The 16,530-nt window shown below is 37.9% G+C and overlaps 1 protein-coding gene across 3 annotated transcripts in view; it reads left to right on the forward strand.

Moving 5' to 3' along the window:
• TRPM6 (transient receptor potential cation channel subfamily M member 6) overlaps positions 1–16,530 on the forward strand; it is a 92,150-nt gene that overhangs the window by 38,162 nt on the left and 37,458 nt on the right. For all 3 annotated transcript variants that reach the window (XM_027886276.1, XM_027886274.1, XM_027886275.1), the window contains 10 exons: positions 2,211–2,345; positions 2,782–2,835; positions 5,163–5,303; positions 7,010–7,144; positions 7,476–7,756; positions 8,799–9,027; positions 9,604–9,759; positions 12,538–12,672; positions 13,693–13,821; positions 15,887–16,138. In XM_027886276.1, the coding sequence (XP_027742077.1) occupies positions 2,211–2,345; positions 2,782–2,835; positions 5,163–5,303; positions 7,010–7,144; positions 7,476–7,756; positions 8,799–9,027; positions 9,604–9,759; positions 12,538–12,672; positions 13,693–13,821; positions 15,887–16,138 (1,647 nt within the window). The remainder of the gene's footprint in view (positions 1–2,210; positions 2,346–2,781; positions 2,836–5,162; positions 5,304–7,009; positions 7,145–7,475; positions 7,757–8,798; positions 9,028–9,603; positions 9,760–12,537; positions 12,673–13,692; positions 13,822–15,886; positions 16,139–16,530) is intronic.

The following is a 16,530-nucleotide window of genomic DNA, read 5'->3' on the forward strand; positions in this document are numbered from 1 at the left end:
CTTCTGTGTACTTTTCTCAGGTGTAAAAGTCATCTTTTGACATAGGCAGGCCAGCGCCATACTCAGTTTTCTAATTTAGATATTTAGTGAAATACTAATATTTTACAAATTGTTCTCTATTCATCTAAGGATAAATCCTTATAAGTTGCATGCTTTTTTTACTGGCTTCTAAATTATATTCATGCCTTCAGAAGGTAGGTTCACTAGAATATTTTTTCTAACTGTCACCGGTAGAGTCCTGATTTCAATCTACAAAAAAAGTGCCTTGCTTCCACTTACTCTACTGTATTTACCCATTTTCTACTGTCTTCCATGCTGCTGTTAGAGAGGCTGATTTCAACTTCACTTCAGTTCTCTGGGAACTCTTAGGTGAATACAATCTGCTACCAATTAATGGATGACTTCTATAGCCTCTTCTACTGACACTTCAATTTGACACAGTTCCTCAGGTTTGTCTGCCATAAAGAACAGCCTCAAGTATAGGAATTTCCCAACCTGTTCTGTAGTGAGCAGTGAGGCAGTGAATTAGTTTACTGTGTCTGCAATAACCTTATCTTTTCCTTTATATCCTGATCATCGTCTGGCCTTACAGATCCATTGGTAGGACCCCTACTTCCACCGTTCTGCTTCTGATATGTTTGAAAAAAATCTGTGTACCCATTCATACCTATTTTGTAACAGTTGTTTGGCACCATTTGAAATGAAAAGCAATTGTCAAATAATGACTATGTTCTCCACTTTCAGTAAGATGTAAAGATCTCGTAACAAGTAAACCTCAGATCTTTTGCTTCTCCAAGCAAAAATTAAAATGACATATACTCCTGAAAGTTTTTCTCTTGAATAAGCAGAAAAAAAAATCTTAAATAACAAGAACTTTTTTCTTTCACTGAAAAAAAAAAATGTATAAGCACAGTATTTAAGTTTGCCTTTAAATTAGTTGCTTTCTAATTAAAGAGGTGTAACCCTCTGACTGTCCGGAACTGCCAGACCTGCAATCGTCAGAGGCTACAGCTTCTGCAGGGTAATTGTGGTTGTGTGTTCAAATTTTGAATTATATATTTAAGCAGCAATTTTTGGGTGATTGTGGAGTCTTAGTATATTTCTGTCTATGTAAGTGTTTCAAGGAAACGTGCACAATTATGCACAGATTGTGGCCATTTCTTTTAGAACTCTGGTCCTAAGAAATTCAGAAGGTAAAGACTGTAACCAGCTGTAATTATATTTCTGCTTAAATGTTAATTCAATCTCAAATGGACTTCACACCAAAGAATGTCATTCTAGTAGTTACTAAATGGCTGTCTAAACCTCTTCAGATTCACTGCCAGCTCAAGGAATGACTGCTTGAAGAAATTTTATACAAGAATGGTCAGTCACTCTGAGATATTTCTGGAAGAAACACCAATAATTAAGGATCAGTGCATAAGTATTCTTTTTACATGTGAAAATTCTGTCGTATTTATTGGTCATCTTTTGACATAATTTCTGTCAAATGTCAGTATGTACACGGAATGGACTAACTTCAGGCCAGCAGTAACACCTGCGCCAGTGCCAGCCTCCTCCTCATTCTGCTCACCCCGCTGCATTTCCTGTGCAAACGTGTGCTGTAGAAAAACTATATATGAATTTATACAAACCTCATATGTCTAACTGCTTTGCTATTCTGGATGTAGAAACCCTGCTGAGCTCTGCATAAGTGCCAGAAGTAGAGTGCTCTCACTGTTTGGACACTATTGTAGGTAGATTTCTGCTTCGTGGTTTCTTTAAGAGAGTTTATTCTAATACATGTTCTCTCTTATTTGAAAAAAGTCTTCTTTAAAGAAATTCCAGTTCTACAGAGAGATTTTGAAATACAGTGTCTTGAAATATCTTTTATCGTATTTCAAAAGAAAGGCTTCCCTCCACCCCCTGCGTTACCATACATTGGCCCTTGAAGTGAATTAGAGAGTAGAGAATGTATTAGAAGAGTCTGGTTGTAAAGTTACATTTGTAGAAGTCTCTATAGATGTTGGGTTTATGGTAACTCAATTTTGCTTCTCCTCTGTGTTGGATTTTTTTACATAGATGCTTCCTGCAGCATATTTTTCTTTTGTACTCTGCACTTTAAAGAAACATAGTAATTTTGGTAAAGAGATTATAAGCTATTCAGGAATGTTTTATTTATTTCCAAAAGTAATTTTCTAAGCTTTTCCTTCAACTCTGTCCATTTGGAGGTTGGTGCCTTGGAACAGGCAATGCTGGATGCTTTAGTGATGGACCGTGTGGATTTTGTGAAGCTGTTAATAGAGCATGGAGTGAACATGCACCGTTTTCTTACCATATCTCGTTTAGAAGAACTCTACAATACAGTGAGTATTTGAAATTCCAGTGTACAACTGGAAATTAATGGGTTTTGCTAATTTTAGGTTGTAATGTGGGATTTTTGGGCTGGAGTACCAGCTAGTTGTTTTTGATTCACTATCATTAACCAGAATGAGTACTCACAGGAAGCTCATGAGAAGTATGTTCAGTTTTAAATCCTCTGTGTGATACATGCTTGTCTTGCTGAAAATGCTGTGTTGTTTAGACCAAAGCTATACCGACTTCTTTCTAAAATATGTCGTGATTTAAGATAGTAGAGCTATTGCAGATTGGTGTTGAAATATTTTTGAAGAGACTTTAAATGGGAAGAGCTTTTATTGCAGTAGCTCATTCTGAAGATTTTTTAGCTGCTTTCTTTTACTGCGTTGATTTTCTAATGTAGAGTGACATGTTTGTTCACTGTCTTTTCTTTTCACACCACAGAAACAAGGACCATCAAATCTACTTTTATATCACCTAGTTCGAGATGTGAAACAGGTAATAGACATAGGAAAGGCTGGGGAGCAAAAATGGTAGCTTAGAACTTCAGTGTCCACTGGCACATTGCTATTAGATAATACAGGGGAATTCTAGGAATAGAAGTGATGGGTTCATTATTATGGTCCTATATCTGCTATATGGTTTTATTTTAATCCCACTGATCCCCTAAGAAATTAACTTGGACACACTACTGAGGCTCCCAATGATCCTGTGCTTTAATTTCAAAGCCAAGCAGTTCGTGTACATCCGACTCTCTTTCTCAAACTACCAAAGTGACATTATGAACTGATTGTACAAAAGACTTAGTGAATTAGTGCAATAATAACTGTCATTGTTTTAGGGTTTTTTTTCTCCCCAAGCTAAAATAGTCTTTCCTTATTGAGCAATAACAAAAACATACTGTGACAAGATATAATGTTATTTTAGTGTGTTGCTTTGCCTAGGAGAACAGAGGGTGGCAGTGGATGACTACCGCACGTAGCACTCCATGGCTCCATTAGTAATTTATTTAATATTTCTGTTATCTATTGTACCTCACAGCACTTCTTAGCCAGGAAGGGATGAGCTGTTATTTAGGCATCTAGATTTCACTGCAGGGGATTCCTAGATCCAAAAGTAGATTAATTGGCTAGTTCTTTCCAGGGTATGAGTGCTAAGATAAAATGAAATGGTAAGTCCTACTGTTGTATTTGTGGTGTGATTTTTTTACTGTGGGTGATTTTCATGTCAATCTCACTTATGGTTCTTTAGATAGATGTACGGTATTCTGGTCTCCATAACGAAGTATTTTGAGGGTTTTCCCTTACTGATGAACATATTCAATGTCCGATTTATGTGAAAGATCTGGAAGAGCTCAGTGTTGAAAAAACATCTAACTCATTCAGGCTGAAAAAGCTGTCTTCCACACTGACACTGAAGTGATTGATATGACCCCTCTCCTAAAATCTATGCCCTGTATGTATCTCAGGACACTTTGGGAAAACTCCATGTGTGATCTAAAGAGAAACTTTTGTCACTTGATACCTATTAGTGGAATTTATGTAAAAATCATCTGCACAATATCAAAACTTTCTATGCCATTGTGTAAGCTAAACCTACTTGGGATCTGCACACAGGGCTAAATGCTGTAAACCCTTTTTCACTGGAGCTTCTGTTAGTATGTGTAAGTGCTCTGTTAGTGGGTCGTGCAGTTGCAGTCTACTATGGTGACACAGTAGGTGGAACACTCACCAAAGTGATATGATCACGGATTTCAGGATATTGTCTTCATTAGGGTCACCAGCTTTGATGCTGTTTCATTTGAATGGAGATACATTGCAGTCTGCTCTGATCTCATAAAATATGGGGCTTAGTGCAGAGAAGTATCTACAAGTATAGGTAGTCAGAAATATTTGCCTAACTCTCAATGACAGAGCTGACAAACTCCATTCTATGAGATGTGCTTTTGCCCCAGCGTTCAACATGTTGAAGCCTTCTGTTACCCAGGGCTGGGTGGCCTTAGATGACTGTACTGAGGCTTGCTACTGAAGTCTATTGAAAAAAACCTCAGTCCAGAAGAAAAAGACTTTTCACAGTCTGAAAGGCATATACTGCTAGGAATACATAATGTCTCAGATCTTATTTATGTACAGGCCCATTTTTCACTTTAAAGAGTTCCACTTTGAGGTTTTACAAATAATTTTTTAATCTGTGTGGAAAATAATTTGTTCTTTAGAGAATTTGTCACAAACCAAAGGTTCTGGGAAGGACAGTGGAGGTAATCTGGGCAGTGGTGCTTTACACAGAAGTGGTGAAAGACTCACAAGGTAGAGCTAATGCACATACAGTTCCTGTCCTAGTTGACAAGACAGTCTTGAGCCTCTACAAGGCATTTCCAGTCTCCAGGAATTACCTGCACCATCAAATACATGCTTCAGCTATTCTTCACTTTTAATTAATGAACGCTTTTAATGACCAAAACGCACCATGCCAGTGTTCTCTTGTAATGAGAAGAAGATTTTCATCTGTCTCTGCTGTTCGTGATTGTCCTGAAGAATGATTACTGTTCACAGTTGAATAAAGCTGGTGTAGGGATCATTGCATTTTATGTCCCTATGCAACCTGTGTCAGTGAACTGTAGGCATCACATTTTTCAGGCTGAAAATGGGATTTGCCTGTATTCTCTTTCCAGGGGAGTTCCATATGCCTAATGAATGTATATAGTCTCCTGAGAGCAGGAGCTCTCAGTTGCACATTTTTCCAGACTGTCTCTTAGTAGGGCTCTGACATGGCTGAATGTTCAATGTAATAGCGTCATGAAAAGTCCGTGACATTTGGTGTTTCAGAATACCCTTCCTTTGGATTACAAGATATCACTGATTGATATTGGACTGGTAATAGAGTACCTCCTTGGTGGAGCTTATCGGAGCAGCTACACAAGGAAGCATTTCCGAATTCTCTACAATGATCTCTACAGAAAACATAAGGTAATTTCTTCGAAATTACTACTACTGGTCTCTCCAAGAAAAGCCAAAATGTGACACCTGCAAATAGCTCAGGTTGTCATTGTGCTTTGCCTGAAGAGCATCAATTAAATGTATGCCAGGCTTGTCTGTTTTATGAATGTCTTTGTCAGCTGTGGGGAGGTTGCAAATAAAACAGACAAATCCCCAAGAGTACCAGTTGTTAAATTAACTCTTAATTCAGTAAATTTACTTTTGTGTCCATAGATGGGTTCTGTTCTTTGTCTGTCACCCATTAATAAAGATCAACAAGACTGTGCCAAGTATCGTTTTCCCTTTTATGAAGCACTTGCATGTTTCTGTTCTTGCAACTTGAACCACATCAGAAATACTGAATTCCACATGCTTTGAACTAGACTGAGGGCATGTCATCATTTTTTCTGTTGACTTCCCAAATCCAATAACTTAAAAGCAGCCTAAACTTCTCAATAAATTAGTTGAATATAATTCCCAACATCACTTCATAAGAATTCTGCCTAGTTTTTGTAGTAGAACTGGACTTTGATTGAAGTAGTTCCATGTGTTAAAAAAACAGCAACAAAAACCCCATGGACTGCTTTCATGACTAAGAGAAGAACCTCAGGAGAATCAGGGAAAATGAGAAGAAATAATGAAAACTGTTACTTGGAGTGAACAGAAACACAGAGATAAAGCTTCCTGTATGTCACTGGTTAAATACAACGCTTAAAAAAGGATATATAAGCAGTTGTAACACTTTTCACTGTTTTCTGATGAAATATGATCTTAACAGGAATGGATGAAACCTTATAAGTACTACAGGAAAGAGCATTAGTGATTCAGTTCATAACATTCTTCCTTCTGAGTCAACACTGAGAAAAATTTACAGGGATACTAGATGTTCAGAGGAAATGATCAGCAAAAAATCCAGAGACTTCTGTTTTTCAAAGGACTTATGGAACTTTATGAAAAAAGGTTGGCCCTCAGAAGAATCATAGAATCATAGAATCAGGTGGGTTGGAAAGGACCTCTGAGATCATCAAGTCCAACCCTTGATCCACTACCACCACAGTTACTAGACTATGGCACTAAGTGCCACATCCAGTCTCTTCTTAAGTACCTCCAGGGATGGAGAATCCACCACCTCCCTGGGCAGCCCATTGCAATTCCTGATTATTCTCTCTGTAAAGAGTGAGTTTCAAATACCTAACCTAAACCTCTCCCAGCAGAGCTTAAGACCATGCCTTCTTGTCTACTGATAGTTGCCTGGGAAAAGAGACCAACCCCACCCAGCTACAACTTCCTCTCAGGTAGTTGTAGGGAGTGATGAAGTCTCCCCTGAGCCTTCTCTTCTCCAGGCTAAACAACTCCAGCTCCCTCAGCCTCTCCTCAAGAACTTCCAGTTGGATGATTCCAGTCTGGTACAAACACTGTTGTTATTTTAATTGGTGGATTCTATTTGGAAAATCAGTATTTTGAATTCAGAGCTTCAGAAAAATATATATCTTTTTAACTAGGCTATTTTTTCCTCTATGGTATAAGCTCCAGTGTTAATTATGGTGGTTGTTGACTCACTAGTTTTGGAATAACGTCAGTTTTCTACATGCAGTATTGTGGTCAAAAAGTACAGGCATATATCTTATCTACAGGCACAAATTCATGTCTAATTTGCATTTCTTTCCTTGTGTTTTGTGGTATGCATTTGGATCTAGAGAGTGGTCTCCAGCTTTTCTCAGAGCCTGTCTCATTCCTTTCATCAGAGTAATCAGGTGGATAGTGGAATGGGATCTACTGAAAGTACTTTGCATTCTCAGTTCTTCAGAACAGCACAGCCTTACAAATACAAGGTAATATAATTGCTTACTTTAGACTTGGGGATCTGGAGTCATGAGGTTTGGAGACTGCTTAACACTGGAAAAAGAAGCTAGAAAAGACATGGATACAGAGCAAGGAGTATTCTTCCTTCACTAGTATTACCAGATTCTTATCATTGGTAATCTGAACATGACTCTAGCTTGTGGTTTATGACTTAAATTTATATAGCTATCAAACCGTTTGCTACTTGCAATTCAGATTTGTGTGCAGTTTTATTCTTATGAATCTGAACCTCAGTCATTTTTTGGGATTTTCTTTCTTCTTCTTCTTCTTTTTTTTTTTTTTTTTTTAACAAATTTGCAGGAAAGATCCAGTGCTTTCCATAAACGTAAGATGAAGTCAAAAGAGGATCTAAACTGTGCAGAGAATTATGAGTCAACTGGCTTTATCTACCCCTATAATGACCTCCTGGTTTGGGCAGTATTAATGAAAAGGCAGAAGATGGCAATGTTCTTCTGGCAGCATGGAGAGGAAGCCATGGTCAAAGCTGTTGTGGCTTGTAAACTCTACAGGGCAATGGCACATGAAGCTAAACAGAGCAACATGGTGGATGACACTTCAGAAGAACTCAAGAAGTATTCAAAGTATGAGCTCTCCCTTCAGTTAATAAAGTTTTGCAGTGCTTAATGTGCCTAATCCACTAGGAGTTTATAGGGTTAGTGATGCCATGGACTATGGAGTATAAAAAATACTGTCAGCTACTCATTATTGATATTATATAATGGATCTATGTACTGGTGTGCAGTCTGGTTGAGAGTTAAAGAAAAGCTGTTTGTATATTCCCTAGATGCTTATTTGAAAATTAAATTACAGGTGAGTAATGCATGGCTCTCTGTTTGCTAGTGGTCAAGTGAAAGCCTGAAACTCCCTTACAGTTCAGTTTGTTAAGAAGCCATATGGCACACAGGTGTTGGGACTTTTGAAATCTAACAAGTAATGTAAGAAGTAGTAATGAACAAACTAAAATCAGTGCTTAAATCCTGCTCTGTGTAAGACTAAACAAAAAATGTATCCTGAAATAATTGAGTGAATGGAAAAGAAAGTAGACCGAGAATTTTGTTCAAATTTGTAGTTAGTGTTTTCTGGTAGTTTTTCTTAATAGTAATATATTTTGTGCTTTGTAGACTTTGTGTCTAAGATTCAGGTACAGTAAAAATGTACTGCCTTCTTTTATATGCAGCTCCAAAGCTTAATTTGAAGGAAGGTGTGTAGTTTCCTTGAAGAGTGTTGCCTACAAAGATGTTTTAAAGCCTGTCTAATAGAAGAGACTTTTGCAACTGCCTGCAATGCTTGCCCACAGTGGTGATGATTTTGTTGAAGGATACACGGAGAACTTCATAGAGTCCATTTTGATCACTGAGTGAGCTTAAGAACAAAACAAATAAAAAAAATAGAAAACACGACAAACCTAAACCTTGTGATTAGGAATAAATTGTTAAGTTTACTCCCTAAAATGCTTTTCACTAGGTGTATTGTTAAAGCAATGAGAAAATGGGAGAAGGCATGGTTACTCAGATTTCTAGAGGAGCTTTAGCTACCAGAGTATACACAACAACCTCTTTGCAGAGTGATTCTGAGTCTGGATAGGTCCCTTTTATATTGACTGTTAATTCTTTTCTGCTTTAGGGAATTTGGGCAGCTTGCCTTGGATGTGCTGGACAAAGCATTCAAACAAAATGAGCAGATGGCCATGAAATTGCTGACCTATGAACTGAAAAACTGGAGCAACTCAACTTGTTTAAAACTAGCGGTTTCTGTAGGCCTGCGGCCTTTCGTATCCCATACGTGCACACAGATGCTGCTGACTGATATGTGGATGGGACGCTTGAAGATGCGGAAGAACTCCTGGTTTAAGGTAAAATAGTTATAAGTCTGGCTTTTTCTGAGTATTTAGAAGCTCTTTAGATGCTTTATGCATGTTTTGGTGGTTATGAACATGGCTAATGCAGCTTCAGACTGTTGTGCTTAAGCATGTATTGGAATGTGCACATATGGGAAACAAAAGAAAGGCAGGGAGGGGAAACAGGACTTGTTTTGGTTTATTTCTTTGCAAAAGCACCTGTGGGATGGCATTAGGAGGGAGGATTTATTTTCTTCTTCCCATACTCTCAGGACCCTTCAGTCCCCCCTCACGTGCTCTTGCTTCTGCACATTGCTTGTTCCCTGGCAGAGCTGCTGATGGGGAAGAATGCTCTCTGAACACAAGAAGCATCCACAGATACCATGGCACTCTTTTAAAGTCACAAAACAAGTCAAGAGCAATACACTTGTTCACAGTCTGTCAGAGTCCCAGCACCAGTGGCTCCCTCCCAGGCCAGTGGAGTTGCACTGGGTTTGTGCTGACACCATGCATGGCTGACTGTGGCTTCAGGTCTACAGAGGAATTAATTTCTGCTGAATTAATTTCCTGAATCTTGTGTCTCCCTTTTAGGTCATTATGAGTATTCTCCTGCCTCCTGCCATCTTGATGCTAGAGTTTAAAAGCAAGGCAGAAATGTCTCATGTTCCTCAGTCTCAAGACTTCCACCAGTTCACGTGGTATCATGGGGATCAGAGCCCAATCAGCTCTAAAGATACTTTGTCTCTGGTTAGTCTGTGATGATCGTAATTTGAGTATCAGAGTTTGTTTACCGCAGTATAATTCTAAGGAGGGAAAAGACGGTCATCAGCGGGAAGTCCTGGAGCTCAGTTCTCATGATGTAGGGGTTAGATCCCTGATTTGGATACAGACTGAAGTGAACTTGGGCAAGTTACTTCATCTGTCCTGGATGTCACTTCTGTACTGGTCATAGTGAGGAGATCCTTCCCAGCCTCACACAAGTATATTGAGATTATACTTATTTGTCAGTTGCAGGTCTTTTAGGGCACAAAGTCTATTCAAACCTATGTAATCTTGTGTACCAATGTAATCTTGTATACCAAATAATCTAAGAAAGATTTCATGTCATACACAAAATCACGACTATAAAACTCAATTCAGGTTGCCCAGGTGGGCAGGGAGGCAGCAGAACTGTGACAGTCCAAGTCCCATCCTTTCCAATTCACTCCTTTTTCCCATTCTGCCTGATCAGTGGCCAGTGCTCTGCATCTCAGCCGCAGCCTCTCCCCCTCTCCATGACCATCTTCCCTCTTTCTCTCTCCTTGTAGTTTTGTTTCCTGAATTATGTCATAGCCCTTCCAGAGGTCTAGCACCTGTCTTACTTGATGAAAAACAGGGTATCTTCCGCATTCCTTGAGCCAAGCAAAGATGCTGTTTAAAGCATCTTAAAGCTATTTAAAGGGAAGCACTGTGCTTTTCATTTAGTCATCTGAACCAAGTCCCAAAACACGCTGCAGAGACAGGTTGTTGCACAAAAGTCCATCTTAGGCTTGTTGGTGAGGAGTCTCCAGCAAAAGTGAGGTGATGTCTTTCCTTTTAAGATCTGCAAGAATTCTCCAAGATTTCTGTTAAGCCCTTCTTCTCATTCTCCACTACACATTCCTTGAGCTGAGATTTTCCAAAAGTTTTCAGTCTGAGCTAGACATGGACAGACCTGGAGAATTTCCATGCCAAAGAGTAAATGTTGGTGAGGTGCTAACCCATGAAAACATGATTCAAAAGTGAGAGCTAGCAGGCAACCTTTTTATTCTCTACTTACCTTACAGCAGATAAACACTGCAGATTGCCTGGGACCTTCTCAATTAACTTTTAATTTATGTACAATTGAAGAGAGCAGATTGAGGACTTTGGGTAGACTTATTGTTGCTGCATTTTTGCTTTGATGCAGAAAATTGCTCAAAGCCGTTGTCTTCTGTGGTTTTTGTCTAACAGAATTAAAAAATTAATTTTATAGGGCTAGGTAACAGCTATGATACAGAGGGCAGGCCAACTGTAATTATTTACAGTTGGACTACCCCTGCAGTCTGGCAGAAGGATGCAGAGAAATGTGTATAAGTGTTTTTTTTTGATCTGCCTCAGGTAGGGCTGCTCCCTTTCTGCACTAGCAATTAGCTTAACTTTTAATTTTATCTATTAGAGTGTTGTTTAAAGCACAAGTCTGAGCTACTATTTTTCTTAAATAATCTTATATGAAATAATATAGAAAAACAAACAATTTCAACAGTGTACATGTGCCTTATAGAGCATCTTTCACAAACAGTTATGAATTCCAATGACCTACTGTTGCTGGAAATTGCACTCTTTCATGGGATGTATTCTCTCCTTAACCTTGGGAGATCTGATATTAACACATTGAGATGATTCTGTATATCAAATTCTGTGGTTTAGCCCTTTTTCAAGTTTAGTATGATGAAAAAAATCCACTCCCCCCCCCCCCCCCCCGTAACTCAAGGAAACATTGTGTAATAGGGATAAATACATTACATAAAAAGTTCTTTACTGTAGATATCTAGTAGCAATAAGTTTTAGCACTGATATTAGCCAAGGCAATTGGCCAGCATTGAAATAAAACTGAACAAGTTAGTTTGGTTCCCTCAGCCTTGCCCATAGTTTGAACTATGTAAGTGAACTTGCTGTTATTACCACCATTCTCTAACAAACTGAGCAATGTGTGTGTGCCTCCCTCAGGCCTCCCTCCTTCATCACTGAAAACTCCTTTAAGTACCTTCTGGTTTTGTCATTTGCCCCCTGCTATGTCTGCAGCTTCTTTTAGGCTTCAGCAGCAATCAGGTATTTGAACTTTCAGAGGCGTACTCAAAGAAATTGTGGATACAAAATGAATATGTTTGCTTTTTTGGGTTTCAGTTTGTTTTTATTTTACTGAAGAAAATAAAGAAATTATCTGTATTTTTCATAGGCAGATCTTCCTTAGAGAGTACTTATTTCAATCTTATCTTCTTATCAGACATAAAATACAGCAAAAATAGCAATGAGATTCTGTATTTAGAATTGCACTATCTTAACATTTTCTGTGCAACTGTATATATGAGCAGAAATGTGTTGTTCTTTCCTTTTTTCAGAATGTGATCACAATTGTTAGTGGAGTTCTAGCTAACACAGTTAAAATGAATGGGAGTTGTTATTTATATACATTCACAGATGGGGAAAAGGAGACACAGAGTGATTACATGATGCTTAGAGTCTTAAAGAAATGCGTGGCAGAAATAGGAGTGGACTCAGGTCTGCTGACATCAGTCTACTGTCTGTAGTCATAAGAGAAAATTCCAAATCAGTATTTCTAGTGGAAAAGTGTGCATGGTAATTATTGCAAATGAGATGGTTGTGACCAGAATAAAACAAGCTACATTAATGGTTTAGACCACAGCAAAGTTTAGACACCTGTGTTTGTTTTCCCTCCAAAACGACAGTGCCTTTCCAATCATAGACTGTTGTTTCTTACTTTTAAAATGATTTTTTCTTTTAAAGAAGGATTATGATGTGGAAAAGCTTGCTCAGAAGTCTGGTGAAAGCCAAGTAGATGGTGGACAAGGAAACCTACCTGGCACTAGAAAAATCTATGAGTTCTACAATGCACCAATTGTCAAGTTCTGGTTTCACACGGTTAGTGATCACGCTAGAACTTGGATTGACAAATCCTTCCTTTGATCCTTCAAATGCCATTTAATTCTGCTTTTACTTTGCGTTCACTGGTAGGTGTAGATAGGATAATATTTGAGTATTTCTCTGACAATTAAGTGGTCAGATTTTCTGCTAAAGTCATCCAACTGCATTAAAACAAATAAAGAGACAACAGAGAAACAATTTTAAGGAACTAAAGAAAAACTCAAGCATGAGTTTTTACAGTGGTCAATTGCACATGTAGAGACAGATTTGAAGTTGGCCTTAAATATCTTTAGTATCTCGCAGATATTTTTATCCCTTTCTTTAGGAACTGTTTCTGAAAGGGTGGATATTAATCTATAGAAGATCATTTGCTACAGAAAAAAATGCATTTATTAAATCAATTTTAGTAACCCTGTGTCAGTAGAGCTCAGGATGTTTAAGACCAGGCTGCCCATTGGGTCAGACCACCATGTACATAAAGTTTTACTCCTTTAATGGACTTTGCTTAACCTCATGTTGTTTTCCTGGGTTTTGGAAGGCACTGATTAACCAGCAGTGATTTATACAACTTTGAGAATTTTTACCTCCTATAGAAGGTTGGGATAAAAGCATAGGTCTGCCTTTATGTTCAAGAAATGGTGTGCAGATCATAGAACAGAATCACAGAATAGTTAGGGCTGGAAGGGAGCTCTAGAGACCATTCTGTCCAACATCCAAGATTAAATAGTCCATGTCATATATGGGTTGAACATGTGCTGCAATAATTGATCTTCTGCTCTTACCTATTTTTTCAGCACTATAGTACCAATTTCCAAATGGTGTTTAAGGACATCTCCATTAAAAACAAAACAAAATAAAACAAAACTTCAGAGAACTAGAATAAAGATTTTGTGCTTAAACATTTGACCGTGCCCTAGTAGTTTGAATACATATGTTCAAGTTAATCGCCTGTACTATGTTTGCAGAAATTTGTTGGAGATTTTTGTGCATATGGATTATATACCTTGTCTTTTGTAGATGTCATACATGGCGTTTCTCATGCTCTTTACTTACACTGTGTTGGTGAAGATGGGACCAAGACCAAGTGTGCAAGAATGGCTTGTTATCATTTATATTTTCACCACTGCTATTGAAAAAGTCAGGGAGGTAAGCTTTTCCGTTCACACTGCTCATCTGTAGAGGATATATCATAACCCAGAGAATACCATAATCTGAAGAATACCAAATCCTGCATTATTTTTGTAGAGAACTTAGCAGAGGAAAGAATTATACAGGAAATTAATGTATTAAGAAGACTTTCATTTGAAGACCAGTGCTTTGGCCTTGAAAATGAATCTTAAATTTCATCCTTCTTTTCTGTGTGAAGCTGGTGGTAATGTGCAGGTCCCTTGAGAGCGACTGTGCTGAATTGAGATTGGAGCCTTGATATAGGCATATGTTTCTTAATTTTTTGAGTGGACCATTAGATTTCTAATAATGAAGATATTTAGATATTTATATTAGATATTTAGCCTGATTGTGGACATTGTTATGAATTAGTAAGTATTACGCGTAGCAAAATCTATGGCACTCCCTCGAGACTAATAGACCTTCAATAAATAAACTTGGAAAAAACTCACCATCCGCTTTTAATGCTAGATACATTGAGCACAGAAAAATTATATTCCAATCAAAATTGATTGCAGTTATTTGCAGTTGATTACACCCAGTCTTCTAGACACAACTTGCTCTCCAAACCTGAGTTTGGGGACAAATGCAGCTATGTATTTCCCAATTTGTTGTATCCAAGCCAACTTACCTTCACTGTAAAATCAGCACATAGTAAACAATAATAATGTCAGTTATCTTTTGTATGACAATTGAAATGCTCTACTTTCAGAGGAATAAATAGGAAAAAATCAGCCATAGTTCTGGGTGAAATTAATGTTAATGCAGATCACTCAGAAAACTGTGACAGCAGTATGAGAGAGGTGAAAGATTTCACGGGATGGCACAAATGCTGGAAATTTATTGAAGCCTGGATAAACTTGCAAGTTCTATGTCTTCATGAGATAGGATTGAAAAAATCACCAGGATTCCCTAAATCAAAAAAATGTTGAATGTTGAGAATCACTGTTGGACTATACCATCGGCTTGATGGTGGGACAGTGGAAACATCAGCTCTTCTTTCTAACACTATCATTAATTCATTAAGTTTGAAATTGGCGTCTTCTACTTAATTTTCTTTATCCATGTTCTAGTTCTCCTCTGTTGGCAAAAACTTTGTGGAACACTTTGTCTTACATATGCAGCTGTTTAGCTGCTGAGGGTGTTGTTATATATAACTGCAAACCTCTATTTCTCTAGATTGTATCAACTAATTGTTAAAGCCTTAGGCCCTGACCCTGCAACTACTTAGTCATGTGAGTTAGTTCAGACCACTTGTTTACATTAATGTGTTCGTATGCATAAATTCTTGCAAGATCGGGGCATAACATTTCAAAATCTCTCCTTTGCTTGGTACTTATCAGTGTGACCTTATACACTACATAATTGGCCTCACTTGCGGCAATATGCAAAGGTTTTATTTACGGCCTCCCAGAGATTCCACTTCACACATTTGCTCAGTGAAGCTTAAAATCCCTTTGGGGCATCTCACAGTTCAAGGAGTGAACATTTCACTGTTTACCATGCTAGTTGCCAGCACTCCTTTTTTTAAACTTGTCCTTGGTGGAATACAAGGATCTTTCTTTATATTTTTGGTCTGAAGTAAAAGGCATTAGTTATTTTCCCATCAGCAAGGTTAGGCTGATAGTTTCCATGAGATAGGGGTTTATGAAAAGGCCATTGCAGGTCATGACCATCCCTTTAGAAAATGCCTGTTAATTTATAATGATACCTATGCATAACAATTCTATACAGACTACTCTCTTCTGCTGAGGTATGTGCCCTTTAGTGAATGGATTCAGGTTTGGAATCTGTTTTTCCTTAGGAAGAGTTATTTGGCATTCTTGAGCAATATGACACTATAGATTAGGTACAAACCTTGGTTGATAGTGAATGGCAATATGCAGTTAAGGGGCCTAAAACAGAAATAAATAAAAGGGGTAGGAGCAGGGGAGGAAATGATGCATTCACAAATATTGTGAAATAGTTTGGACAGAAAAAGTAAAATAATATATCTGTGATTTTAATGGCATTTCATTGTGGACTTTTTCCACATTCTACTCAGGTATTTATCTCTGAACCTGGAAAATTCTGCCAAAAAGTGAAGGTGTGGATTTATGAATACTGGAATTTTACTGATTCTATAGCTATCATCCTATTTATGATTGGTTTTGGTTTGCGTTGGTTCAACCCCCCCGTTCAAACTGCAGGGAGGCTACTTTACTGCTTGGATATTATATTTTGGTATACTCGGCTCCTTGATCTTTTTGCTGTGAACCAGCATGCTGGCCCTTACCTGACAATGATTGGGAAAATGGTAAGTATTGTGCTTTGGAGCAAAATTTTTGTAGCTAAGGCATCTATTCAGTAATATGTGAAGCTGAGAAGTGGCAGAAAAGAGTGATGGTCAAAGGAAGGTCACCTAATAATTCATAGTGAATATATTACCTGAAAATACAGTGACTTCTCTGTGAGTTGACCATAATCAGAATTAATTTTTCTTTAATTTAATAATTAGTGAATGTATTCAAAAAAGCCACTTTTACTTCATTCCCTTAGAGAAGGGTTGCATTTGAATTAATTTTCTGATCCAGGTTGATTTCGGAAGAAAAGTCACTGCCTCTTGCAGATGGCCTCACTGGTACAGATTATTCCCCTCGTTCTTGAAAACTGTTTCATTATTATTTTACTTCTTGATTAAAATAATTA

This window comes from Empidonax traillii, unplaced genomic scaffold (assembly GCF_003031625.1).
Source record: "Empidonax traillii isolate 1590-97213 ecotype Southwest subspecies unplaced genomic scaffold, ASM303162v1 scaffold183:size818647, whole genome shotgun sequence".
NCBI lineage: Eukaryota > Metazoa > Chordata > Aves > Passeriformes > Tyrannidae > Empidonax > Empidonax traillii.